The sequence below is a fragment of the Lampetra fluviatilis genome, chromosome 35 (genome assembly GCF_964198595.1).
Source record: "Lampetra fluviatilis chromosome 35, kcLamFluv1.1, whole genome shotgun sequence".
Taxonomy (NCBI): domain Eukaryota; kingdom Metazoa; phylum Chordata; class Hyperoartia; order Petromyzontiformes; family Petromyzontidae; genus Lampetra; species Lampetra fluviatilis.
The window spans coordinates 2,689,542-2,715,765 of NC_136309.1; the positions used below are offsets into that span (position 1 = coordinate 2,689,542).

Sequence of the window (26,224 nt, forward strand, 5' to 3'; positions counted from 1 at the left end):
TTGAATTCAGTGAAGGCTCGACGCTCCACTCTCGCAATTCAACTCGCCGAATTTCACTTCCTAAAGAAGTTCTCCGCATGCGAAGCGACACAACAGACATCGCGCCGAATGACACGCGGCGCCCGCCGAAAACACACACCGCAGAATTGTACAACACAACCGTGAAAATGTAGCGCAATATTACGCGCAAAGATGACTCTTACTGTTCGCACAACCGCGTGTGCAATGAGGTTGGCAGAACTGCCCGTCCACCCACCCACTAACCGGTGCATGCCAACAGGGCCCCAAGGGAGTAAATGCCAACATTAAGGGTGAACCAGCAAGCGCGTCAAAGGCAACCCACAATCTGACCAGACTACCCCAGAAAAACCTCGCCTCCCACTACTTTTAAATCACCAGTGTCAAATCAGTGCGCCTCACACTTGATGGGTGTGAGGGGATTAACTGTCAAGCCACGGTTGCATCAACGGGTGCATCAATGTCCTTTGCTGTTGATGTTTTTTTCACTGGGCAAATCAATGATTGTTGGGTGAAAACAGGTGATATTTAAATGTAATTGTAGTGCAAAGAAGAAATAAATGTAGCTTGTATCTGAATTCATCCATGAATATTTGATAAACTACTCAAAATTTGATTCAATAATACACACTTTTTTCACTGTGAACACAGCACAAAAAATACCAATTAAAATAATTGCTATTCAATATAATGTAATGCGAGCACAAAAAATTGATTTTAGTGGATGAAATTTAAGCATTCTAGCATGCCTAAAGTGGCTCCAAAATTCACACATCTGGCACCCGACTGATGATTAGAATGTTTAGCGTTCAAATTTGTGGTCAAATCCGCCTATTATCTTTCCAGGATTGATAAAACTAGTACAAATTTGTGGGAGGTGGTTATATTCTACGAAACTATTTGGTATCCTCCATAATAACATGGAATTTCCACAACTGGTTCAGAGCCATTGACGCCCGCCCCCATAACCTCCGTTTGCGCAGGGGAGACACTCTTTGACTTTTGACTTTGAATGAACAATTAACAGATAAGTATCAGAAACGAATGCGTGCAAAAAGTGCTGCCCTCATCCTTCCCAGAAAACCGATCAAGCTTTGCCCAATGGGCACAAGGTGAACCTGCTCCAGAGAGATTGCGTGTGCGGGCCCTCGGGTGTACACACAGCATCAACACCCCGCCGCCTTCCACAAGGTTAGGCCCATTGCCAAACAGCCCCAAGAGCAAGGATGGACTTTGTTTTTGGTCTGCCTCGCAAACCGTCGCCATCACGATCACTAAAAAAATACAATTAAATCGAATTGCTCAACTTTTTTGGTTTTCATGAATGAGGGCCTGGCATTAAGTTTCTTGTTAATTATCAGTTGCAAAGCAGAGGCCTATTTTCCTACAAATGCTGCTCGGGTAATGACAAAGAGCTAGCGGCCATGAACAAAGTGTTCGGCTAAATGTCTCCCAACCCCAACGGTGAACAAACTCATGTTACACAAGGGGTAGTAGATAAATACAACTAGAGCACCGACCGACCGATTCGACCAGACATCCAAACAGGGCAAATGTGCTTGAAGAGGTCTACAGCACGATGTGTATTCGCGAGGCCAAACAAAATCACAAACCTCCAAATGCGTTTCATCCCGTGGGTGTGTCAATGGTACTGCAGCAGGACTATTAAGTAGGGATGCCACAACATCATTTTTCAAAGTACAATGTTAATATTTGATATGATTATCACAATTCAGTTTCCTGTAGATTTGTAAGTGAATTTCCACAATTTTATCGTATTCGATTTGTGCTTTGCTGTACTCCAGCACAAAATAAGGATTTGTACTTCAACGACAGTTGACTCGGTATATGCCTGCCATAAATAATTTAATATCTGCAACATCACAACCTATAATGCTTATCACTCACGTTCTGTTAGTTATGCAAAGGCCTAATTAAATAACTAAATGAACTAGGGAAGCAATGAGGTAACAGCCATCACGCATCAGTTACTCTGGAAAACATTTTGCGAAGCACTCGTTTACAAAGGACAATAACAATGTATTTAGAAGTTTAATTATTGTGATTTTGTCATTTGTGAAATATTGTCTCAGGTTATAAAATATGAATTAAAATATGAGCAAAGATAATAAGACATTTCTCCTTAAAATCCGTTTTTTTTTCCTAAACACATTTTTCTTTAAAGGAATTACTCAATACATTTAAAGTAAAACCCTGAAGAAAATATCGGCCCTCTGTCTTATTTTCCCAAAGCAAAGAACAAATTGTACACACATCTAAATCACCATCTTTCAGCAAAGTATTACCTTGCAACACAACAATTATAACAGATTGGGAAATAAAGTGGAAATGTATTATTTTTGTTTTGTTGTTCGGCTAGATTTAACGTGCATGTAATTATTTATCGTTGAACGTATGTACTGCTGAACATTCCGTACTGCTGAAATGGAAGTATTAATTGTTGAGTGATGCTACGATCATGCTACAATGGGTGCGAAGTTCCACAGATACATTGTACTCACCGGAGCATTATGGGAGGACAAGGCACTGTTGTATGCATTGGTGTGTGAACGTGACCTCAAAGTTATACCTAGCCTGGTACAAGAGGCTAAGACATCAACAGAAAATGGGTCAATAAATTTTTGGTAAGTATGTTTGTGTGCATTGCACTGCGCATGTCTGTGAGTGCGGGCCTACGTGTCTGCATGTGTACGTGTCACGCATGTCTGTGTGTGTGGATGCATGTGGTGCTGTGTGTGTGTGTGGATAGCTCTAAATGCAAATGCTTGTTTACGTGTACACGTGTGTGTGTACATGTGAGTACGCGTCTGCCTGTGTAGGTGGCAGCACATGTGTCCTATGAGCGTAGATGTCTAAAGTGATTTGTTGTTCGTGTGTTTTAGAGCTGGGACGATTAATAGACTAAGTCGATTAATCAACAGCAACAAAAACATAATCCACTCTGTTCACAGTTTACTCGGGACTCTTTAAAATGAAACCCCACACCCCCTCCCCACATTCTGCCACCTGACGGCAGGAAACCCCGCCAAGACGCATGCATCATGAGCTTAAGAATCGATACGAAGCAATGAATCGGTGAACAGTTCTACTCGATGTCTGCGCGCACACCTGTGTACGTAAACAAATCTGTGGCTATGTATTTGTGTTTCCGTGTGTACACACGGCCGCCTGCGTCTGCACGCCGAGTGCGCGCGCATGCACGCGCGAGTCCACGTGACCGCAAGTTTGTCAGAGCTGCGACTGCCACCGGACGATTGAAGCAATAGATCGAACTATCGATTATTCTATTGAATCATTGACCAGATAGGTTCGGAAAAAGCACCTACTCATTTTGATACACGCACGGGGATCAAAACGTGGCATTGGGCGGGGGTTGATGACGTCATCATGCTCAGTGTGCTCATCGGCCGTTGTCACCGCGTCACGCTGGGCGCACACTGTGGTGCATTCCCAGAGTTTGGGAGGCCGGATACCCATAGCTGCCCATTTGTCATTTTAAAACGGGTGGTGTGTAAATTTACTCTAAAAGAAAATTATAATCAGCTATTGTTAAAACCAGCTAATCGACCCAATCTATTCATCGTCTCAGCACTACACGCTTGTGCCCTCCTAGGCGCTGGCACTAACCTGTTCGGCCTCCTCTCGGCTCATGGCGAGCGCCAGCTGCAACTGGAGCTCCTCTTCGCCGCTCGTCTGAGGTCGGGCTTGCTCCAGGTCTGAAGGTATGTGCGATGTGGCTGCACACGCACGCACACACACACACACGCACACACACCGACACACGACGCACGACACGCACAGACACATTCTCGCAGACGCGCGCATACACACACCCACACAGGCAGACACACAGACACGCACAAAGACAGACGAGCGCACACAGATGATCAATTTAGCCTAACAGACCTGATGGGAAAAGCTCTGTTAACGCAGTGGTGTGGCCAAAACCTCGCCTCACAGCCTGTTTCCCCAGTGCTGTTATTTATACACCACTCTGGGTACTCATCTAAAGGCAGAGTTCACCATACCGCACGCCACTGTTGTGCATGGCTGGAAGCTGGAGCTACCGTGCAGTGTGTGAACCAGCCACAGCACTCCCCGCACGCATAATCCATGTTTGCCTTGTACACGAGGATTAAGTGTCCGCAGTGAGCAACTATCAACGTTTACACACAAGAACGTATGGCGAAACCAGCTTACCAGGCCACCTTTTTTCTACCCAGATTAAGTAATGGAGACCACAGTCCATCACACCGGATGCTCATTTTGAGGCCATAACCAGGTATGGATAATACATTTCACAAACGGTGACGTGGACATGTGAGCAATGATTTAACCCATGACTGAGTTCATAGGACACCATTGCGCGCACACAAGAGAAGGGCAAAAGTAGATACAATGGCATTGGAAAACAGAGGGCATAGTGGAACAGTCCTTCACTTTATCAAATACATATAGTTAAGTGCATTTTATTACAAAAGTCAGTTCAATGTTCTTTTCACTCGGTGACAGCAGATTGACAGCGAGTCAACATCCTTTACTGTTTGAGAGCTCAATGACGAATGGATTGTTGGCAACAGGGCACTGGAAAATTATCATTCTATAGCATAACCATTGATGTAATACACATTTCAAAATGAAAACGTCTTACCTAAAATGAGTATGGGATGGTGCTCACCTCCACTAGCGGTCTTGGTGGAAAAACCATATTCCTAATGCAGGGCCTTTCTCACTTTAGAACAACCAGTGGTGCTTATTTTATTGACCGATAGAGAAGCTCTGCGCTGTGCCACAACACACTTCCCACCAGATAACGATGTTTGCTAGCGTACACATTAAACTAAAACTAGTTTAAAACTACTATAATGGCCCAATATCATGTCCGTGTACAGCCAAATCCACTGCTGGTTAAGGGCGATTCCACGCCATGCAGACAATATGTGACCAGACTTCACCACTTGATGCAGCAGTCGTGCTGTGACTATTCCACCTGAAGACCGAAGCTTGTGTTGCCTCCGAAACGTCGTGATTTTTCTTTTATTTTTATTTTACTTTTATTAATTTTAATTTTTTACCTACGTGACTTTATCGAAAAAACCTAAGAATATAGACTTCACCACGCTGGTCAGTGCTTTTTGGTGACACAGGGAACAAAGATGCGGGGACATAGAAGTACAGCACAATAATTGAGATCTCCACACTCCTATCAACTGTCCACCGTGTGGCCTCACAGCCACAAAACAAATTGTTATTGCATGGCGATCGCCCATCCAAACACTATTCAGGTCTGAAACCTGCTTAGCTTCCAGGATTGGGCACATTCTGATTGAACTGGCCAAGGGAAATAATTGCACAAATATAAATGAGAAAATTAGTAAATATATCCATTATAAAACTTTACCTGGATAATCCCTCAGGTGCAATATCGCTCCTACGCGTAGCCGTAGAATCAAGTGACATATGCAGAGGTGAATTTAAAAGAGTAACCAGGTTTGTTTAACGATCACTGAAAGAGGCCAGTTGGCAGACATTGGATGGAATACATTCTGTTGACATCAACTTCTTCTTTTCCTCTCAGTGACAGCAAAAAAATACATTTGCTAATATTTTTAACATTCCCAACTGTTTCGGGTTCACTGACGCAGCTCAACTGTGTAGATTACAAACATGTTATTTTGAAAAACAATAAAATGAGAAAATGTAATTAAGCCAAAATGCCTGACGGCCATTATTCCCAACAAATGACTGCTGTTGAAATGTTGTCACATAAAGTGTGCATCGTAATAAAATTGCCGTTAATACTCCATCTGAAGCCACATGAACAGTCCAACGTACTTTGTGGCATCTTATCCATTACTATAAATTGCAACTGAAAGCTATACAGTACGAGCTGATGTATATCACCTCTGTTTAAAAAAAACACCATACGTTATATCAATGCATTGCAACCGTGGGTGTAGGTTTCATTTCGCAGGTTTCAAATAAACGACAAAAATAACAGAGGTGAAAAAAGAATCGATTCATGTCGGGTAATGTAAAATTTTGAAAAATATTGTCTATTCGGTTTGCCAGTGAGAGAAACTGCACAAAACCTGAAACTGGGGACTTCTCTGTCGAATTGCTCTGTTTTCCTCACAAATTCACTGCTCATGTATTTGCCCACTCAATATATGAAAACAACCGGTGGCTTCAAATACAAATGGCCCCTGAGTAAAGAAAATAAAACAACACACTTTGGCAGCGCTCATAGGACAAATACCGCTATCGCTACGTAAACATGTTAATGTTTTTTTTACGGCAGCTTATTACCATCAAGAGGTTGAGTAGATTTTTCCCAGTGCTAGGGACGAGTTTGTCCAGATTCTGGCACTGGTATTCATAATGCTGTGTGGCACTAGCAGGGCCGCACAAATTGCCAGAGGCCCGAGGCAAAATGTCACGTGGGCCCCCCCTTATTCGTCAGTGAAAAAACAACACGTCCCATTGAGGGCCCTTCTTTGTGCAAGGCCTGGAGCAAATTTTCCCTGTTGCTCCCCCACCGCTGCTCTGGGTGGCCCAGAGGACTAGTCTCACCATTGAGAGGTTAAGAGTTAAAATCAAAGTCTGAGATTCATTCGGCCCAACACTAACCAGTTCGTGTATGAGGCCAATAAAATGAGTACCACTTTGGGCAATTCAACCGTGGTTGTCCCTCAAGGAATGTGAAATTGCACCACGGGCTCAAGGTCACCAATGGAGAGACAAGTTCCACCACACTGCTCTTTGAACAGGAAGGCACTTCGACTCTTACGTCGAGCAAATAAACACAGGCCAAGATCTCAGATTATTCCACACTAAGCACACGTACAGTGGGTAACTGCCTTATCTGACAAAACATCTTTGCAATTGACTTTGCCGCCTTATCTGTGGCCTCCGAGTTAGCCTTTTAAATTGCCTCGGACTGGTACCAGCAAACTTAAAACAGCGTGCCACTGTGCCACTCGCGCCCAACGCAACTACAAGGTTGCATCTCGTGATGCGCATTCCACAACAGAGATGAGAACAAAACAAAGTCCTTTCACAAACACACACACGCGCCATCACGTAAAAGCAGAACAGTGCGTGGAAAGTACCCTTCACGGTTTCAGTTATTTGGGGGCCGAGCAGCATTCTTTGACCCGCGTGGAGGGAACATTTGTAACAGGCTCTGCTGCACTCCGATACGCGTGGTGGAGCCGATCATCAGATGGCAACGTCAGGCTTGGGTGCGTGGTACAGTCCCCGTGCCGTAGAATTATCTCAAGCACTCATTCCCCACCCCCCCCCCAAAACAGGGGGGCAAACCGGACCACGCGGTTTGTGCACTGCTTGCACACAAACAGTTCGCAAACAAATCGCAGTACGGTTTGTTGTTTTGAGGGTTATACACTTGGGGAATTTAGATAATTAAGTATTTATTTTGACGGCCAAAAATAGCCTGCCTGTGTGGTTCTATTCCGTTGAATGATGCCTGTTCAAAAGTCGTATATCTCACAAAACATGCATGTGGAAACTATGCTGAATGTAATCAAGTGCATTCCCAGCCATTTAAACATTCAGTTATTTATTTTAAATGCCTCCCTTTTTTTTATCCGCCTGTTCAAAAAGCTCAGGTTCTCTGCAGAGCGGCAGGCAACCAGTGCCGGGAGAAGAAGCTATAATCTTGGATGACGTCGGCACCTACGCAGTACGAAGGAAAACATTGAGTTGATCCTGTTAAATTCCTGTTTTATTCAACAGCACTACTCTGCGGTAAAGAAAGTCATGACATTACAACAATTCAATTCGGATAAAAGGGACTACGAATGTCTATCGAAAGATAAAAGTAAAACGGTTGAGAAAAAAAAACTTCACATGTCGGGCCATTTCCACGGCCGCCTTCCCCCCATAAAGCTGCACTCTGACTCAACCCAGCCTGGTAAATGGTTGTAAAGCTTAACCGGCGGCGCTGCTTGCGCATTGAGGCGGCGATGGCGTGGGGGGGGCTTCTGCCCACCCAAATGTTGGCCAACCCCCCGCCGATGAAATGCATCGGCGGCGAGCGGCTGAGTGCCCCCGGTCAAGCGACGGGAGCAGAGCCTCAACAACACTTCAGCTGTGCAAGGTCACGGGCGTTCGGGCTGTGGGAACAAGTTGAAGCGTCACGCTGCTACGCCTCGACCATGACAAACACGGAACGGTTCGGCCTCCACGATGCTGCGATTCCATGAATTGTCGCAAGTCGGGGGATGTAATGATACATTTTTAATAGAATCTCTTGTTCTCGGATTTTTACCATCCCTTTTGTACGGAAGTTTCTCACCTTTTTTCATCTCATTTGTATCATTTGGTTTGCTCCATTCGCCCCAATGTAGCATTAGCAAACAATTGCATACGGTGTACATATCGCAAGCACAATATTCAATATATGCATTGAAAACATAACAATTGATGAAATAAAATCGATGGAATCATTAAATGCCGCGTGCAGGTCAATATCCAAGAGCCTCTCCACTGCAATGAGCAATGGGATGAGGCTCATTACCATCTGTGACTCATCATCGGTAATTGGAATACGTTTTTGTGCACAGAATAAAGTCAAAGCGTCCCCCTGCTCAAATAAGCATGGGATGGAACTCATTTCCACTGGGGCCCAGAGCCAATGGTGGAAATTCCACATTGCCATTCGTGGAACCAGTCTCTCTCCTCTGGACGGCCACTGTTGACATGTCGCAAAATGCTTTTCATAGAATTTGAAGCAATGATGGGCAGAGCTGTCCCTTGGCCAAAACTTGAACTCTGCCTTTCGGGCAAACCGGAACACAGCGCCCACTGTTTCAGGATCCGAGATTTTGTGGCCGATTCCAAAAGAGACCACAACTAGAGTTTTCGTGCCACTTCCGTGTATCGCACAGAGTTGGATTTTTGTTCGGTCATGTTACCAGACTTGTTCGGTTCATTGAGCAACATCTGCCCATAGATTTAATAACATGGCTGTGTTTACTAAAAGGAGTGCCTCCGAGCACAACTTTGCAACCTTGGTAGGGCTGGATTTTACACATCGTTAAGGTGAAAAAACAAAGGAGGCTACATGCCAAAGAGGACACTTGCCTGGAGATACGGCAATGAGATCGGCTCACGCAGAAGAGCGAGACGGACTGCGGCATCGTAAGACCGAGGGGGTGGCGTCAGCATGGAGAAGACTACATCCAACAGTGGAGAGAATGGCTGACTTGAGATGCCAATGACGAAGGTGGTTTGTAAAAAGGAGAAATAAATAAGTAAGCTTATATAGGGATTTTTGACTGTAATCACTTCATATGAATAAGTGGATTTTCACTGCATAATACTGGTTAATTTCACATTTAAAAATTACCAGGATTTATCCAATCAAAGTCGGTGCGATCACTCAGTGAAGCCTGCTCTTACTTGGGTAGACAAAAATAAAACCCTATTAAATTATCTCACTTCACTGGTAGACAAAAAAGTGTCCTCAAACACAACTCCATTAATCCGAACACATAGCTTAAGGGCATTTAAAAATGCATGAACCGCAACAGCACTTTGTTTACAGCTGACGGCATCTGCTGAACAGCCTCATTTCGGAATGGCAGGAATGGCGCGACCATAACGTGTCGCCATCCACCGCCCCAACCCCCCATGACGCACAGACATCGGCGTTCCCTTAACCCCAACAGTTAGGCTCCCCCGTACGCAGTCACAGTGCCGTGACGGCTGAGAACAGCCCAGTGCTGACACGCGGCGAGCCGTCTGCGTGCCACGTAAGTGCACGCGAGGGGAGGGGGTGCAGGTTGGGGTGAACCACCCTATCTTCTTCTCATTCTCCTCCTCCTCAGCAGTGGGGAGAGAGCAATCATCGCTTGTGTCCGAGGAGTTTCTATGTTTGTAAGGCGCGTGTTTAAAAACAGGTCCGACCACACCTGCCTGCTTGCAAGGGGTGGCTCAGCAGACAGCAGTGCGCTCACCAGCACCGTATGCCATGGTGGGCATGGCAACAGAGCTCACGATCCCTCTGGGGGATGAGCAGCCTCCTCCTCCACCCCGGCACAGTGGGCTTTCACAAAATGAGTCAGCGCTGCCCTGCACCGCACACTCCGCCCTGAGATTAGGTCACGGTGTGGGACGCGTGTCGTCTTGCCGATGGACTAGCCACTGAAAAACGCAAATGTTTCGACCGAGAGAAGAAGTCCCTCGTGACCAACGGCCGTCTCGCTTAACCGACAGGGCCTGTTCGGAGAAAGAGGTGTGGTTGAGCGAGATTACTCTTCGGCGAATGGAAATAAGAATGGAATACACTCAAAGTGACGGTGAAATCACCACAGCGTTCGGGCCAGGCTAGGTGCACTTTGAAGCCACGTTGAAGGCTCGCTAGCGGTAAGGTCACATGACAGAAGTAGGTTTATTGTGTTATCCGACTGAAGATGGCAACACACAAACCACCAGACTCACGACACATAACACAGGGCTTCCCCTTGAGCAATACCGGCCAGCCTAAAAAGAGCTACGCCCGACAATCAGAGAATGTGTCGCCATGTAGTCAGCAAGAACAGCAGCGGGGAATGGACTACGTGGAAACTACTGCGTTCCATCCTCTTGTGCACGAGCTGAAACGGTCATCGTCACATGCTGTCCCGTACACAGTGGGTCACATCGAACTTCCCCTGCAGCTTCTACCACCGTAACATTTCCCCCTGCCCCCCGCCGCCAAACAGCCCCCCCCACCACCAGCACCAAACCGAGAGTTGATCAACACTCCCCTACGTCTGCATGGCACCTGCCCTCCACTCGAGACTCAAGCAAAACTCAAATTTCCAGAACACGCCAGGCTGAGAAGCTGCACGGAAATCATTATCACCATAATTTGTCGTCATCATCATCATGTCGTGGTCTATCTACCGCCAACTGAAGTCCTTCCAAATTGCTTTCATCCCTCACGCGATTGCTTATTCTTGCGCGTAAAATAATCTCATCGCCGCACCTCCACAGTGGTCATTCTCGCATGAAAATTCTCTACCTGTGGCTGTTGCACTGTCAACATTGATCAATGGCTATCATCCCTTTTAGTCATGTGCCTTGCCCAAGCCTAGTGATTCTGCTTGGCAGTCAATACGATGGCTCGTTTGCAAGTGTTACCTGATCAATGTGCTTATTATGTCATCGCCGAGTGTAAATTCCAAACGTGCACCATCCCCAATGCTTCTTTGTGCACTCCGAAGCTTTCGTTACATCTTGCTTGTCAGAGTGCATATTTCCGATTCACACTTCACCGCTGCCTATGCACATTAATCCTACCAGGGGTGCAGTGGTTTAAGCGAGCCTGTCTTACAAATCCAAGGTTACAATTTCAAACCCTGTTCTGGGGCTGACTTAATCAATCATCCCTTTGTGGTCCATAAAATAAGTACTGTTGTAACTTAAAAGAGCGATTTTTCTATTAATAGACTGCTCCCGTCCATAGTAATATGGAATTTACACCAATGGCTCAGTGCCATCAAAGCCCATGAGGGATATCCCATTACTTGTTGGAACAAGGGGGTGACGCCTTGACGTTTTTACCTTATTTTTATTAGACTCAGCCATACCATAGGAATGTGGAATTTCCAACAGTGCCTCAGACATGCCGCTTCCAACTTGGCTTTTTTGCTCAATATGGCGCATCATAAACCTTGGAGTGGTTGAGCGACGCAAACAGGCGCTGCGCATCGCCACTTATGAAGTGTCCGCTAAGAGAAAGCTTTTACAGGTAGGAACAACAGTTCCACACTGCCCACCAGGGATTATTTGTCTGTCTGTCTGTCTGTCGTGCATAGCCACGCCCTCGATTTGTATTTCATAGAGCGCTTCGGGCGGGCTCAGCACCACGTGACGCGCCGCCTCTTGCAGCTTGCGCCGCGTGACACGGATCGCACGAATGCGCTGTCCAACCAAGTTCCTACCTGCCCACTCCGAAGGAACGTGTTATCTACAGGCACAGTGACATCTGCGCTGCTTTTCGAGACCAAATTCGGGTTTTTAAACCACTGGACGGAGGCACGCCTCAAGCCACAGCTCATGGAAAGCACCAACGCTAAGGCCCTGCAGTCTCCTGTCACAGGCTGGTGTAACCAAAAGCCACAATTTGGGAAAGTGACATGGGTTTGCAGTAATGTGAAAAACATTGACCGCTAAAAGCCAAATTACCAGACATCGGTCTTGTGTGCATATTGCCTGACTCATACTCTCTGAAAAGAACGATTAAAAATTAAAAGCCACACAAATACAAAGCCAACCAACGTGTCCATGTCAACATAAAAATCCCAGCTCACTAGAAATGCTCCACACAAAGCCTCAAACTACTGCTGCGAATGTAATAATAATGACCAACCGTACCGTCACAGAACTACTGGTAGCTAGGATTTTCCTGCTTGAATTTTACCGCAGGTCTGCTGAATCGAGGCTCTCAACTGGCTGCAACATGCCATACGTTGCGAAGTATCTACCAGCAGTGCTCAGACCCCCAGCTATATCAACCTGGTGCCACCCATGAAAACAAGGCCCATGTCAAGGTAACCCTTCATCGTTTCAGCAGCTCGTGGGCCTCACTGCTCACAGCAGAGTAAATTATCCCAACTATTGCCACCGATCAGCACAAGACACATTTCCAAACGGCTCCTAACTTACTCTACAATGGCAGGAAAGCCTGGGACTCGGATCAAACCGCCTTACATCTCCACTACAAAAAAAACTAAACTAGTAATTTTATTTTATCAAGTATGGCCCACTGAGCTATCTAGCTCTTTTTAGAAGTGACCTAGCCACAAATGATAGCTCAAAGAAGTGGCTTATCACGTGGAAATTTACAACCAAACACAAAAAAACGCATGTTTCTAAATGTAGAACAAACCAGAGCCCTCGGAGAAAAATCAACACGATCACGGGGAGAGAGACATGAAAACTAAAAATATACAGGGTCGGGATCGAACCCATGACCTCCTGTATACCAGGCGAGGCAGTTAACATCTCACCACCATGGCGCCCCTATATACACGTGCACATCAGTCCCGGCTAGCTACACTGGCTTGGATCAAGTTTAAAATACAGACTGGTGTGTCAATTTGGCACGATGCACTATTTGGTGTGTATGTGTCTGCCACCCCAACAACATGTGATGAAGGAGCTGCCACAAGTCGTCCACGTGGTTGAGGGGCCACCCTGATGGTGGCAGCTCGGAGATTAGGGTGACAAAGTCGATTGGACTCGACAATGTGGAAATTAAGTGGTTGAGTGATTTGTATATCGACCCGTGATGGCCTGGTTGTAATTGCAACTGAAGAAGCCGATTGACTCGATAATAACGGAGATTAAACAGTAACACAACTACAATCCACGAAATCGACGGTGCTGCTGAACCGCGACGCTTTGGACAACGCCCCGGTGGGTTTGCACATGGAGTCTTGCCGTGTAAATGTTACGTGGGTATGGAATTACAAAGTGGCCGGCACGTGCCGGCATGTCCCGGTGGCAAGACCGACGCTCACCGGGGCAATGTTTACAGACTAATACGGGGCCCGATGGCAAGCTTGCCTCGTACACTGTGCGGATCCACTGGGTCACCTGAGCCTTGCTCGTTATCAGGAGACTTTCAAGAACTGGGTCTTCAAGACACTTTGCTTATTTTTTGGTTTGTTTGAGGAGCTTTCTGCTTCAAATATTAGCTTGTCAAGTGCAGCGACTCCAAAACCAGTAGAACTGCGAGATGGGCAGGGTATGCAACTATAGCAAAGTGCACCATTGGAACCTCATTTGCCAGAAGAAAAAATATGATAATTGTTTTTTTTATCCTTTTATCTGGCAACATAGCTGACACCTTTTTTTTTTAAACCAATTATCACATAGCAAAGTGGGCTCTCTAGTTGACATATCCATGCAGAATTGTGAGTGTTATTCCCTTGTACGCGTGGGTTCGCTCCAGATACTCTCATTTCTCTCCACATAGGAAACATTTGTTGAAAATAAAATGGTCAAACATTTGACATGCAAGACTTTCGGAGACGAGGAAATTGGGACTTGGCGAGGCTTTTCCTCAGTATAGATTTCACATTGCCAACACCAGGATGTAGTCACAAGAAGTTGATGTAAACACACCTCACCATTGCGGTCTTCTTTTATAGTCAACACCTGACCTCAAGTTGTGCCTTTTAAGTCGTCAAGGCTAGCTGGTGGAAAACATCAATATCTTATTTCTTTTCAGTGACAGTTAAAGAGTGCATTGGTTATTTTTCACCTACTTGCAATTCACTACACAGTTTCAAAGAAGCAGCAAACTTTATATACCAGGTCTCACGGTATCCTACCATCCAGTTTTAGGGCCTACCCCTCGGGTCGCTGACCTCTAGACATCGTTCCGACGCCTGCATCATAGCCAACCCTCCACCATCCTGCGCACCTGCATCCTACCACTACAGTCGGTCCCACCGGGTTAGTATTCAGGGCGGCTGAGCCCTCTCTTCCCACTGCAGATGAATTGAGGACCCCCGTCCCGCTGTGCAAAGCCTTGTCGCCACACACCCAGTCGCTCTATGCTTTCCTTTAATTGAGCAAACTCCTCCACTGCTGAGCAAAGTTGTCCTTGAAAAAAAAAGACGGAGACTGTTTTGTCTCTCGGCAGACCGGGAAGACATTGTGTGACACGCACAGAGGTGCAGTGTGGGAATGTGCCCCCACTGATGGTACACTATGATCAGAAATCATTTCGCGCCCCCTCCAAACTTTACCGTTTTGCTTTCACCGAAATTAGAAATGCATTTGTGGCTGCATTCACAACAAAGGAAATTGTCTTCAAAACCTGGCATTTGCAAGTGGCGCTGGCTTTTCTGAGTGTAGTCGACAAAGTCACAGGTAAAGGCTCGTAAGTTTTGATGGCACACACACAAATTATTAATGCCGCCTACACGACCCACTGTGGCTTGGAAATGTAAACCAAATTGCAAACATTACAAGAGGACATGCGGACTAGGCAAGCATGTGGACTCTGAGCATCAAAAAGTGAAAATACAGGACCAGCAGCTTTCCACGCAAGCAGAAAAAAATCAACGTTTCAAAATAAACGTCTAGGAAAATCTTGTTTAAAAAAATCAACCATTTTCTTTCATAAAATATAGAAATGAAGAACAGGCAGGTTTTTAAATATATATCAGATTCGAAATGAGATTTTTTTTTAAAGCATGAGCAAGGCTGGCCATTGTCATATTCACATCTGTTTGAAACTCAATTAAAGGAAAAAAAATATTATTAAATATTAAATGGTAATTGAGCTGTGGCCATGATCACGACAAGCTGAATCTCTGCGGAGAACACTGGGGAAGCTGCTTTAATACTGGACATTTTGCTCTTCATTAACATAAAAAATGACTACTGCCAACAACCATAATCAGAATTCAGAATGTGTTTGCTAACATAATAAAACCCAATACGCCACCACTCCCCCCCCTCAAATGATTAAGTGGTAGAAATTCCACATTCCAAAAGGTGAGTGCCAGTCTCTCCACATAGCAAGCACCGTTGACCTCCAAAAGTATGGTACAACAGAGGCTGGTTATACGCACACACGCTGGGCGCAAGGCCAACCGTGCTTACATCGAAAAGTGTGATCGTACGAAAGTTTCCCTCTGCCTTCTGTGTATTGAAATTCATAATAAAGGTTTTTTTTTGGGGTCAAAGCACGTAAATATAAATGTGTCGTTAACAAGCCACAAATTGTACAAATTGTAAATGTTGTGGGTGTACTCTCCAACACACCGGTTTGCTGAAGTAGTACACTCATTGGCACGTTGTTTTCGTGACAAACCTTACTAATTGGCTGTGTCGGGTGGTGGTGGGTTAACGACATATTTATGCAATCTAACACATAAAAACCTTTACTTATAATACTCTTTGGTTCTTTCGGTAAAGTCACGTAGGTAGAAAAAAAAATAGATCACGACGTTTCGATCGCCACACAAGCAATCGTCTTCTGCCCGTGGCGTCTTCAGGTGAAGACGATTGCTTGTGTGGCGATCAAAACATCGTGATCTATCATTTTTTACAACCTCTGTGACTTTACCAAAAGAACCAAAGAGTATGGATTCCTGCAGTCACGAAAGCTTCAAATCAAGATTTATTCACGTTTGTCGCGAAAGCCTACGTGTTAATAAAGCGTATCGCAAGCATGCGTTGCTTATATCGAGAACTATGCTTGTATACGGCGTGCTCGTTATATATTCAGAGGCGTTTTCACTCACAGCCGTGGTACGACGCCGGAGATCCTCCCGCCTTGCCGTACTCGTCCGAGTAGCTTGTGGACAGGTTGGGCTGGCTCGATCCTCGGCCGAACGTCACCTTGTTGTTGCTGCCCATGCCCGTGGCGCCTTGCGCCAAGCGCTCCTTGGTCTTGAGCGCGTGCTCCCGCTCGCCCCGCAGCCGGTCCTCGTCGCGCAGCAGCGCCACCAGCTGCTTTGACTTCTCGCGCACGTTCACGCCCTGGTCCTTGCCGTCGCGGTCCACGTACTGGAAGTCCTTGAGCGTCTGGATGGCGAAGATGTTCTCCTTGCACTGCTGCGCCACGCGCTCCGAGCCCGTCTTGATCAGGTAGTCGAGCAGCGTCAGGGCCTGCGCGAGTCACGGAGGGCCCGACCCCAGTGGACACGGGGAGGGTTGAGCGGGTTGAGGAATTAACAGCGGTGGGTTTGTTGAGAGTGGGTGGTAAACACTCGGAAATTGGCCAAAAACTACTGAATATATGTGCCTCCGTGCAGCGGTATATAAAATGGCACAATATAAACACAAACTATTTTTAAGAAACAGTTCAAAATCCGCACTCATTTCTGTAAACGATTATTGTATTATGCGAACAATCTGCGGGATCTGTCATCACGCCGAAAAAAAAGAATCATGCTACAAATATGCAGCTTCGGTTATACTGTAAGATTTCTATCTCTATTTGATACCATCGATGATGTGATACTTGTTTCTAAGTAATGCGAAAGCACGGAGGAGCAAGAGTTTTACCACCGTGTGGCACCAGCGCTGGAGTTTAACACCGACATGGGATGTGCATTCTGTGCGATCGACCAACGCCTCGACCCCGTGCCAGCCAGTTGCAATAAAAGACAATACATTCAACCACACCAAGTTGCCTTTCGGTTTTACCTCCACATCCATAAGCATCTTCATTGAGCACACCCAAAATTTACACACCACGCACTGAACGTGGCTTCAATTTGTTGGCCGCCTCAAGAGAGAGCAGCGGTGAACAGACAATAAAAATTGTCTGATCACGATGAACCGTCCACTCAGCCTTGCGCACCCAGCCGACGTGACACCAAGGTTCAATTTACACGTCCCCCCCCCCAATCGAACCAGCTCGGATTTCCCACAAGTCCAACGAGGCCGATAAAGAGTCACGCTAATGGCTTGGACTTTACTCATGCAATGCCACGTTAAATCCATCGGCCACGCCCTGGCGTAATCGCTAGGTTGGGTGGCAGGAGGAGGGAGGGAGAGGAAAAAAACTAAGAAAAACATACAGCACGATTGACCACACCAAATTAATAATTCACGTCGTTGGTTTGTGTGCAATGTAATGGAAAATTATTTGCGACAAAGCCAAAAAGCGCAATGCCGACTCCCGGTCTTTGAGAGATCCTATTTGGCTTGGACAGAAGTGGCCAATGTACACAGAGTGGCAACGATCAAATCTCACACTCTGCTATGCTGATGACCACTAAAAGCAGCGAAATTCATACACGGACGAGATAGCCATTTCACTGCCAGAAATATCAATGTGAACCCAGCTTGAAAAGGCAATGTGACCTTACATGCCCGCTTGTGTGAAGAGCTTTACAATCCCATGATCCCTTGTGGGAGCTATATAAGAATAATCCTTTCATTACCGAGGAAGGCCACAGAGCGGGTCTCCAGATTTTTTCATAAGGGTTGCTGTCTGGAGATATCAGAAGTGAAAATTGGTTGATTAAACAGTCTGTGCGGATCATTGAGTGTTATCACCTTACAAGAAATTGATTTTCTATAGATACTTTGGCCAACTCCCTATAAAAACTCAAAAATGGCATTGGCTTAGTTGCATTCACATGCCAGACCATCTTGGAAATGTCTTGAGATTTAGTGAGCAGCTTGCTGGATAAATACATTTTTAAAGGATGGCTAAACACTCCCAACTGCACACACGTACTACTGTAGGTCAACAACCTACTTGCTGTACCACCTTTTCCAGGCGCCACCTCACAGCCTCGAAGGCTGGGCTTATCACATGTACAAAGGCATCTATGTTGACCTTTCCTATACTTTAGACTTCTATTGTGTTTTCGTATTGTTTGTTGTTGTAATGTTCTGACCCCATGCCCTTACTGGACATGTGAAAAAGAGCTTTATAGCTCATCGGATTCCTCCAGTAATAAATATACTGATTCTTGAAGATTGCCGAATCTTGGGCGCTGCCAACATCGTGCCGTCGGCCTAGCCAAGAGCAATCCTTTAATTACCCAGGTTAACCAGGAATTTCCCCAAGAACACGTTGCTCCGCTCTTCGCAAACCCGCGCACGCTCCATTACCTTGTAGACGTGGCGCCAGTTCTTGCCGTGGTCGTTGAGGCGCTTCCAGATCATGCTCATGATCTCCGAGAAGGCCACCACGTTGTAGGTGAGGTCGGCGATCTCGGACATGAGCGAGCTCGAGGGGCCCCACGGGTCGTTGGACGTCGCCTCGCGCACCTTCACCTCGGCCTCCGAGAAGTTGTTGACGATGTTCTTCATCTGCCGCCGGAGCGAGGAGGTGGCCATTGCGCCGTCCGTTTTGAAAGCCGTACGAGTCAACCGGGGCTCAAAGAATTGTTGGATCAAGAGCAAAATGCTCTCGGTTGTGTTTCGCTTTTTAACGGGGGAGGAAGATTTCTGGGTCTGTGTGTTTTTTTTTTACTATGTTGCGATTTTTTATGTTTTATTACAAGGCCGTTTAGGTTTAGGATCACTGGCGTTGTCCGAGCATCAAAAGATCCCACGAAGCTGCGCTAAACAGCAGCTGTAGAAAAAAGCATACAAACATAAAGTTCAGTTACAATTTAGAATTAGGTGCATATAAACGTAACACACGCCATACTTCGTCCTGCACCTTCAATTAGCAAATAGTTACATTTCAAGAAAGATGTTCAAAAGGCAGCAGTAGTCATCCTATGAAGACTACCATGGGAATGGCCAAGTTCTAGCAAGAGAGGTGGTGGGCCACTGCCCTAATGCTTAGCTGCCACCTGTATTCAGGCTGTGCATCGTGTTTGTGTTGCACGATGTCCGATGTTTCACTCCCAGCATGTCATTGAGGAAGTTGCCAGCACATGTGGTACATCGTCAGATGTCATGCCGAAACATGCGGTACAACCGAAAAACGTATCAAAGAGGCACGAAGCAGAACCGTGGCAAGCCGACGCAGTGGCACGCCACAACGCTCAATTGCACAAGAAACAAGACACCGACGAGACTTGCAGGCAACTTTTCCAAGAATTTCAAGGCGAAACATCGTGCTTCGGTAAAAAAAAACAAGTCAAGGGGGAAACGTATCATAATGGAACGCAACCGCGATGCAAAAATAAAGTATTTCATTTACATTATGCCTTGTTTCCAGATCCCTGATAAACGCTTATATCGTTGATCCGTGTGAAGTCACGTTCCATCAGTAGTTTCACACCACGTGTTTATGAATAATGCAGCAATGCGGAACAAGTTTTTTTCTCTCGCTCCAGCACAGTTCTCTGACCCCACAACTCGCTGCTCAGCTCATTACCAAAGGGGCCCGCGCACGTAACTACTTTACAACGAGTGATGTCACTGGTGAGGGCACAGCACTGTACTCTCAAGGACCAGTTCTGGCTCGCGCAAAGCCCCCACGCCTTAAGTTTTCTGACCACACTCCACAAAGGAATAAAAATAAAATAAGTCTCCTGCAAAACATACCTCTGCAAAATATGAGGGTACTGAAAACGAAGAACGTCGCATAATTACCGGAGCCGCGCTAACTTCTGCAGGCATTTCTATACTAATACAGCACGATTACAGGTACATTCCCAGTCACTGGCCTTTATTAAACCAATCCAGAGTCCGCTGATACACATTACCCCGGAAGACCTGGCTTAGCGTTGCACAAAGGTAGTGTTTAAGGCAATTTGTCTCGTAAATTTGTTGATAAAAGTCAGAAAGTTAAAGCCATCTTGCCCCATTGTTCAAATGCCGGTAGAGTGGTGCTCAGTTACCATTGCAGCACTGAGCCAGTTCTAGAAATTTGACATTCCTGTGACAAGAGCGCGCCTCTCCTACACTACATCCTGCTAATGTGGGTTATGAATTGAGTTAAGATTGGTTTAACACGTAGGCTTTCGCTTCGTTTACTTGACAAACCTTACTAATTGACTATGGTCGGGTGGTGGCGGGTTTAACGACACATTTATATTTACGCGATGGAACCTCTGTTAAGGACGAGTTAACATTACCTGTCAATGTTTTCGAGACACTGAGCTTTACTCGCGTCGCGCGTTCAAATACACACGCAGGCATGTGCAAGAAATCACCCAGGAAATGCCCGAGCCGTGAAACCTCAGAAGCTAGGCCGGTTTGAGCCTGGATAATGCAAAGATAAGATACTGCAATGCATACAAGTGTTGCAGGCTGCAAGGCTGGCGATGTTGTGGACAGAGGTCAGTGCAACAAATTCCATTGTCGTGTACTCCTTTGCTTTCCGCCTTCACCAACCCTCGTGAGCAACTTATTTCACACCGTACGTGAACAACTGTGCTAATCGGAGGTGCGGGGGTCCGATAACAAACGAAAACACAAAAAGCAGTTCTAAATAACCACCTCAAAACTCGCGTGGCGTGGCCCTCAATCCAGTGTGCATGCACATACTGTACCTGCATGCACATATTGTACCCGCACGCACATATTGTACCCCCATGCACATATATTGTACCTGCACACTGCAGATTACCAAGATACACACATGCTCGAAGTAGCAAAATTTGTTTTATACCGAGACAACGAAATCACAAGAACATTTGAGGACTGCCACCCCAAGAAGTACAGCTCACCGATACGGGACGCAAGCGAAAGTGTTATTTTTAGTTTCGGGGGACTTTGTCTCGTTATTTTTGGAGATGGAACCAAAGAAAAACAAATGACAAACCCATTCCGTTTAACATTAACGTCACAAACTTCAACGCAAAAAAAACAACCGTCATTCGACACTAAGTGGCGGTGACATAACCACGGCACTTGTGCCAGGCTAGGTGCACTTTAAGGGGCGCTTGAAGTGTCAAACGCCCGCTGGCAGGCCACGGGACAGACCCAGGCGCCATGGGTTTAGTGATTGAGATGACTGGCCGATGCACCACCTGTGCCCCCGACTATGAAAAAAACACACACACGTGGTTCCCAATCTTTATGGAAACACCGTAAACCCTAAAAAAACATGTAGGTGGACAACAAGCATAAAAAATATATATTGTTTTGTGAAAAATATCGGAAAGTTCTGCAGACCATTTCCAACCCGTGTGGTCACCAAACCACAGATTGGGAACCACTGCTACAGACTATGTTTCGCCAGCGTGCAATTGTGACCAAGCGTAAGTGGAAATCCAGCACTTTGAGACGTTTCGTAACTTTAAATAACGTGTTTAAAAAGAACACAAACGTGTAAAAACCACACACAGGAACGAACCCCATAATCAGTGTTAGTCATCTGGGATGGGCTGCATATGTATTCCCCTGTCAAGCAATGTTCGTCTATATGTTTAAAAAATCAATGAAATAAACGTTTTGAATTAACATGGCGAGGTGAAGTCAGTGAAACGGACACAGACGCGAAGTAACAATGATGTATAAATGTAGGTACACAGTACTTTAACGACTTTATATATTTGTGGTGACAAGCACGAGCCGCACAGAGGTTGTTATCCACCATATCGAAGAGGGAGGGTTCTGTCTGTGATTCTCAAGATAAACGAAAAGTTGCGACAATTACTGTCCAGACCACGCAAAAAAAGCACTAATCATCGCCTACCAGGTAGGCCTCAGCAAAGTAAGGTAATTTACCCTTTTTACCGGGTAAAAGGGTAAAGGTGTCGACCATGCCAAGGGGTAAGGTAAAGGGTAGGGTAAAGGTAGCGTGGAAGAATTACCTGGTAGGGTAAAGGTAGCGAAGTATTACCCGGTAAAGACCCTGTTTACCGCTCGCTAAAAGCTCCGTGGCGCAGTCCGTGGCCTCCATTTTAAATTGGAATCATTGATGTCGGACCAGATGGAGACGGACCACGTTCTTGAGGTAGAGGATGAGGTCGAGGATGCCAGCAACGGATTGCTGCGAACAGCAATCGAAAGAGGCAGCGGCATGCGTTCCCGTGGGAGCACACGCACAATTGGATGGAGGGTGATCCCCATGTACAGCAAGGAAAGCGGCAGTGAGTGCACTTCCGCAAGTGGTTTTCCTCCCACACGAACGCATCGGGGTGGAAAGCCCACCTCAAGAAGCACAACGTTTTCGCCCCAGGCAGCGAGGTCGGGACGTCGGCGTCGGCGAGCCGCCTAATGCAGCAAACGCTGAGCTGGCCAGCAATCCCGGATCGCCTACTGATAAAGTTTGAGAACGCGGTGGTTGATTTTGTTATCCAAAGTGCAATCTCTTTACTAGCCGCCGCCAGCGACAAGTTCAAGACCTTGGTCCGCACATTGACGCAGGGATACGAAGGCCCGTCGACCCGCACCATCATTCGCAGGATTGTCGAGCATCACGCCATCATGCTGCCCATCGTCGGGGCGTTCTTCTCCAACCTGGACGTCGCCATCTCGCTCACCATCGACGGGTGGTCGAACTGCAACCTAAAAGGATTTTGGATGGTCACGGTGCACTGGATCGACACCAAATCTGGTGCGTCGAAATCCATGCTGCTGACGATCCTCAATGTGCAGTCCGGAAGGGGTGTCAGCAAGTGCATTGGCACCACTCTGTTTGAGCACCTCCAAAGCTTCGGGCACAATGTCTCGACCAAGCTGCTTGCTGTCACCAGCGACAATGGCTCCGATGCAATCAGTGCTGTTAAGACGTTGTTCGCCCTGGTCGACGCTGGATGAGCAGTTGCGGGCTTGCCACCATATTCGCTGCGCGGATCATTCGGTCCAGATCAGCGTCGTCCAAGTTCTCAAACTGATCAAGTCGACCAATGCCAAACTGCGCAAGGCGCTCGTCAATATCAGGCGCAGAAAGGTTGTCCAACAGTCGTACCGCCGCGAGTCCGAGATCACCAAGCTCACCAGCAAGGAGCCGACGCACCAGGACTCGCCGACCAGGTGGAATTCGACGTTTGACATGGGCGATGACGCCATTAAAAAGCATGTCCCATTGGACATTATCATGGCGTGCTTCCAGGATGTGATTGACGTCGGTGCTTTCTCTGAACTACAGTGGGAAAACAGAGGGCGTGACAGTATTCCTGCGAATGCCGCGCCAGGTCATAACCTCGTTGGCAGCAGACCGCAAGTCAACATTGGATCTCATGCCGGTGACGATGGAGCACCTGATCCGTCATTGCGATCGCGGTGAAGCCGCTCTTAGAGCGATCGATAAGTCCTTGACCGCGACAGGGATGAAGGCTGAGCTGGTGCGGTACCGCGACTTCCTGGTTCAGGAACTCGCCATTGTGGCATCCTACTTGAATCCACAGCTGACGAAAACGACAGACCAGGACGAGCTGGCTACACTGAAGGCCACGATCTGCTCTTTCCTCAAGCATCGCTACTCGAACGTGCTCGCGATCCCGACGACGGCAGTCGCTGCCCATATGGAGGAGGGGTCGCTGTTCAGCACCCTGTTCAGCAACGTCGGCAGCTCCATCGACGACGGCGATGAAGTGCATCATTTTCTGAGCATGGGCGTCACGACCGCCAGCGCCTTCATTGACGTAATGCAGTGGTCTCCCCGCAAAGAGCTGCTCCCTGCCCACTACAAGATGGCCTGCGACTACTTGAGAGCACCAGCGACATCAACTCCCTGCGAATGCGCGAATAGCGGAGCCGGGCGGGAGTTCACGTGCGTTCGCCAGTCGCTGTCATCGACGCTCTTCATCCAGTCCATGTGCTTGCGCTCGTGAATCGCAGCCGGCTGCCTGAAGGTCCCGTCTAAATGGGCCGGAGCGGCGCAGGTTCTTATTGCCTGTCGTTCGTCCGAGGACGACGGCAATGACGAACTTGATCAGGTTGTTGATGAGATCGTCATCGACCAAGACGATTGGGACGAGGAGGTTATGGAGGACGGTGTCGTCGACAGCCTCAATGCCCAATTCGAGAGTATTCTATGTGAATAAAGCGCTCTACCTAGCATTTACCTGTTATAAACCTTTTTCATGTGTAGTACCCCAGTAATTACCCTGTAATCGGGTAATTTGTATGGGGTAAGGGTAAAAGGTAGGGTAAAGGTAGACTCATTGCTTTTTAACTTTTACCTTACCTTGCGGCGGTCTACTATCAGACCTGAACCAGGAAGAGATTCGTCATTCAGTGACGTTTTGATTTCTTAAAGCGTACTTTTAAAGACAATAACGACCACACCAAAAACAATCATGAGTGTCAAGAGCCCTTGAGTCGTGTGTGTGACGAATGGACCACGGGCCATGTCATCTGGTAGTCGTAAACCATCATCAAATCGACTCCAGTAATCATTTGTAACAGCTAAAGGGGAAAGATACGATATCGGTGACTCTTTGACAATAATCAGGCTTTAGTTAAATCTCTTGGCCACTAAAATACAAAGTCCTATGATTACACGACGCTATGGCAGTCTCCGTACAGCATTAGCCAAAGAACGAGAGGCCTCAGCACATTTTAACTTGCGTTCAGTCGCTAGGCGTTGACATTAATCAACTAAGCGTATGACACAAACCTCGAGCAGTTGGATTGTAAAAGGGCTGCAAGTCACTAATAACGCGATATGAAATACTTTAAAACGCAAGTTTTCAGCACAATAACGAGGCTTCGCCCATGGCCCAAAGTCACCTTCTTCCATCTCCCTCTCACCCTGAAGCTTCTGAGTGTCTTCACAGAAACACCAAGACAGATGCCGAATATCTCACGTATTCGAAGCAACAAAGCACACGCTCTCGAGCACGACAGGGGCCTTCGATATCTGTCCAGAGATATCCAAAGCGAATAAAACACACACACCACAATGCTGTCGTGCAACATACGTGGTGGACTGTGTGTCTCTCACTGTCTGGGTCTCTGTGTCTCTCGCTCTGTGTCTCTCTCTCTGGGTCTCTAGAACTCTCTCTCTCTGGGTCTGTCTCTCTCACTGTCTCTTTCTCTGGGTCTGTCTCTCTCTCTGGGTCTGTCTCTCTCTGTGGGTCTCTTTCTCTCTCTGTCTCTCTCTGTGGGTCTCTGTCTCTCTCTGTGTCTCTGGGTCTCTGTGTCTCTCTCGTCGTCTGTTCCAGTCTCACACTCGCAACATCGTCTGTGAAGTCTCACGCAGATTTTTTTTACGCGGTTCGTGACGGCTGTTGCACGCAACAACAACCCTCACACGCCCGGCTGTGTCAGTCTCACGCCCGGCTGTGTCAGCCTCACGCCCGGTTGTTTGTCGGTCTCAGGCATTGAATCTCGCCGAGGCCCGAGGCGGCCCTCGACGCCACCGCCAGCAGCAGTCGTCACCCTCGCGGCACTCACAACAACGGATTAATAAGTGATCGGCAGTTGAAAGGCGATAAAGTGCGAGTTAGACATTTTGTTGTAAACCAAATAAACTCTCCGTGAGGGAGAGAAGGCCACCACCACCCCACACACACAAAAAATATAAAAAGCGCTCACCTCAACATTTTCACTCAGCGGCGTTACCCGTCGCCTCCGCCAGCAACTTTTAACGACGGCCAGCGAAGTGGTCGGAGCAGTTAAAGTCGCTGTTGTTCGTGGCGTATTTTTGTTCTTGTTGTAAATGTTTTCGTGGTTTTTTTTGTTTCTTAACGCGAACGTCGAAAGCCTCGAGCCGCCGAGTCCAAGCGACAACCGATTAGCGGACAAGAGCCAAGATGGCGGGCGAGCGTTTCCGGTGTGGGCGACACGAAGTGCGCCGCGATCAGAGGGGGGGGGGAGAAATCGACGATCTTAC

At 46.9% G+C, this 26,224-nt stretch overlaps 1 protein-coding gene across 5 annotated transcripts in view; it reads right to left on the reverse strand.

Annotated features, from left to right (window-relative positions):
* EPN2 (epsin 2) overlaps positions 1-26,224 on the reverse strand; it is a 46,161-nt gene extending 19,937 nt beyond the window's left edge. For 2 of the 5 annotated variants that reach the window (XM_078872712.1, XM_078872711.1), the window contains exons 1-4: positions 25,927-26,223; positions 18,646-19,111; positions 16,317-16,683; positions 3,667-3,776 (exon numbers count right to left, since the gene is read on the reverse strand). In XM_078872712.1, the coding sequence (XP_078728838.1) occupies positions 3,667-3,776; positions 16,317-16,683; positions 18,646-18,873 (705 nt within the window). In that variant the 5' untranslated portion in view covers positions 18,874-19,111; positions 25,927-26,223. Of the gene's footprint in view, positions 1-3,666; positions 3,777-16,316; positions 16,684-18,645; positions 19,112-25,926 lie in introns of all 5 variants that reach the window. The other 3 variants (XM_078872713.1, XM_078872709.1, XM_078872708.1) reach the window with 2 other exon arrangements.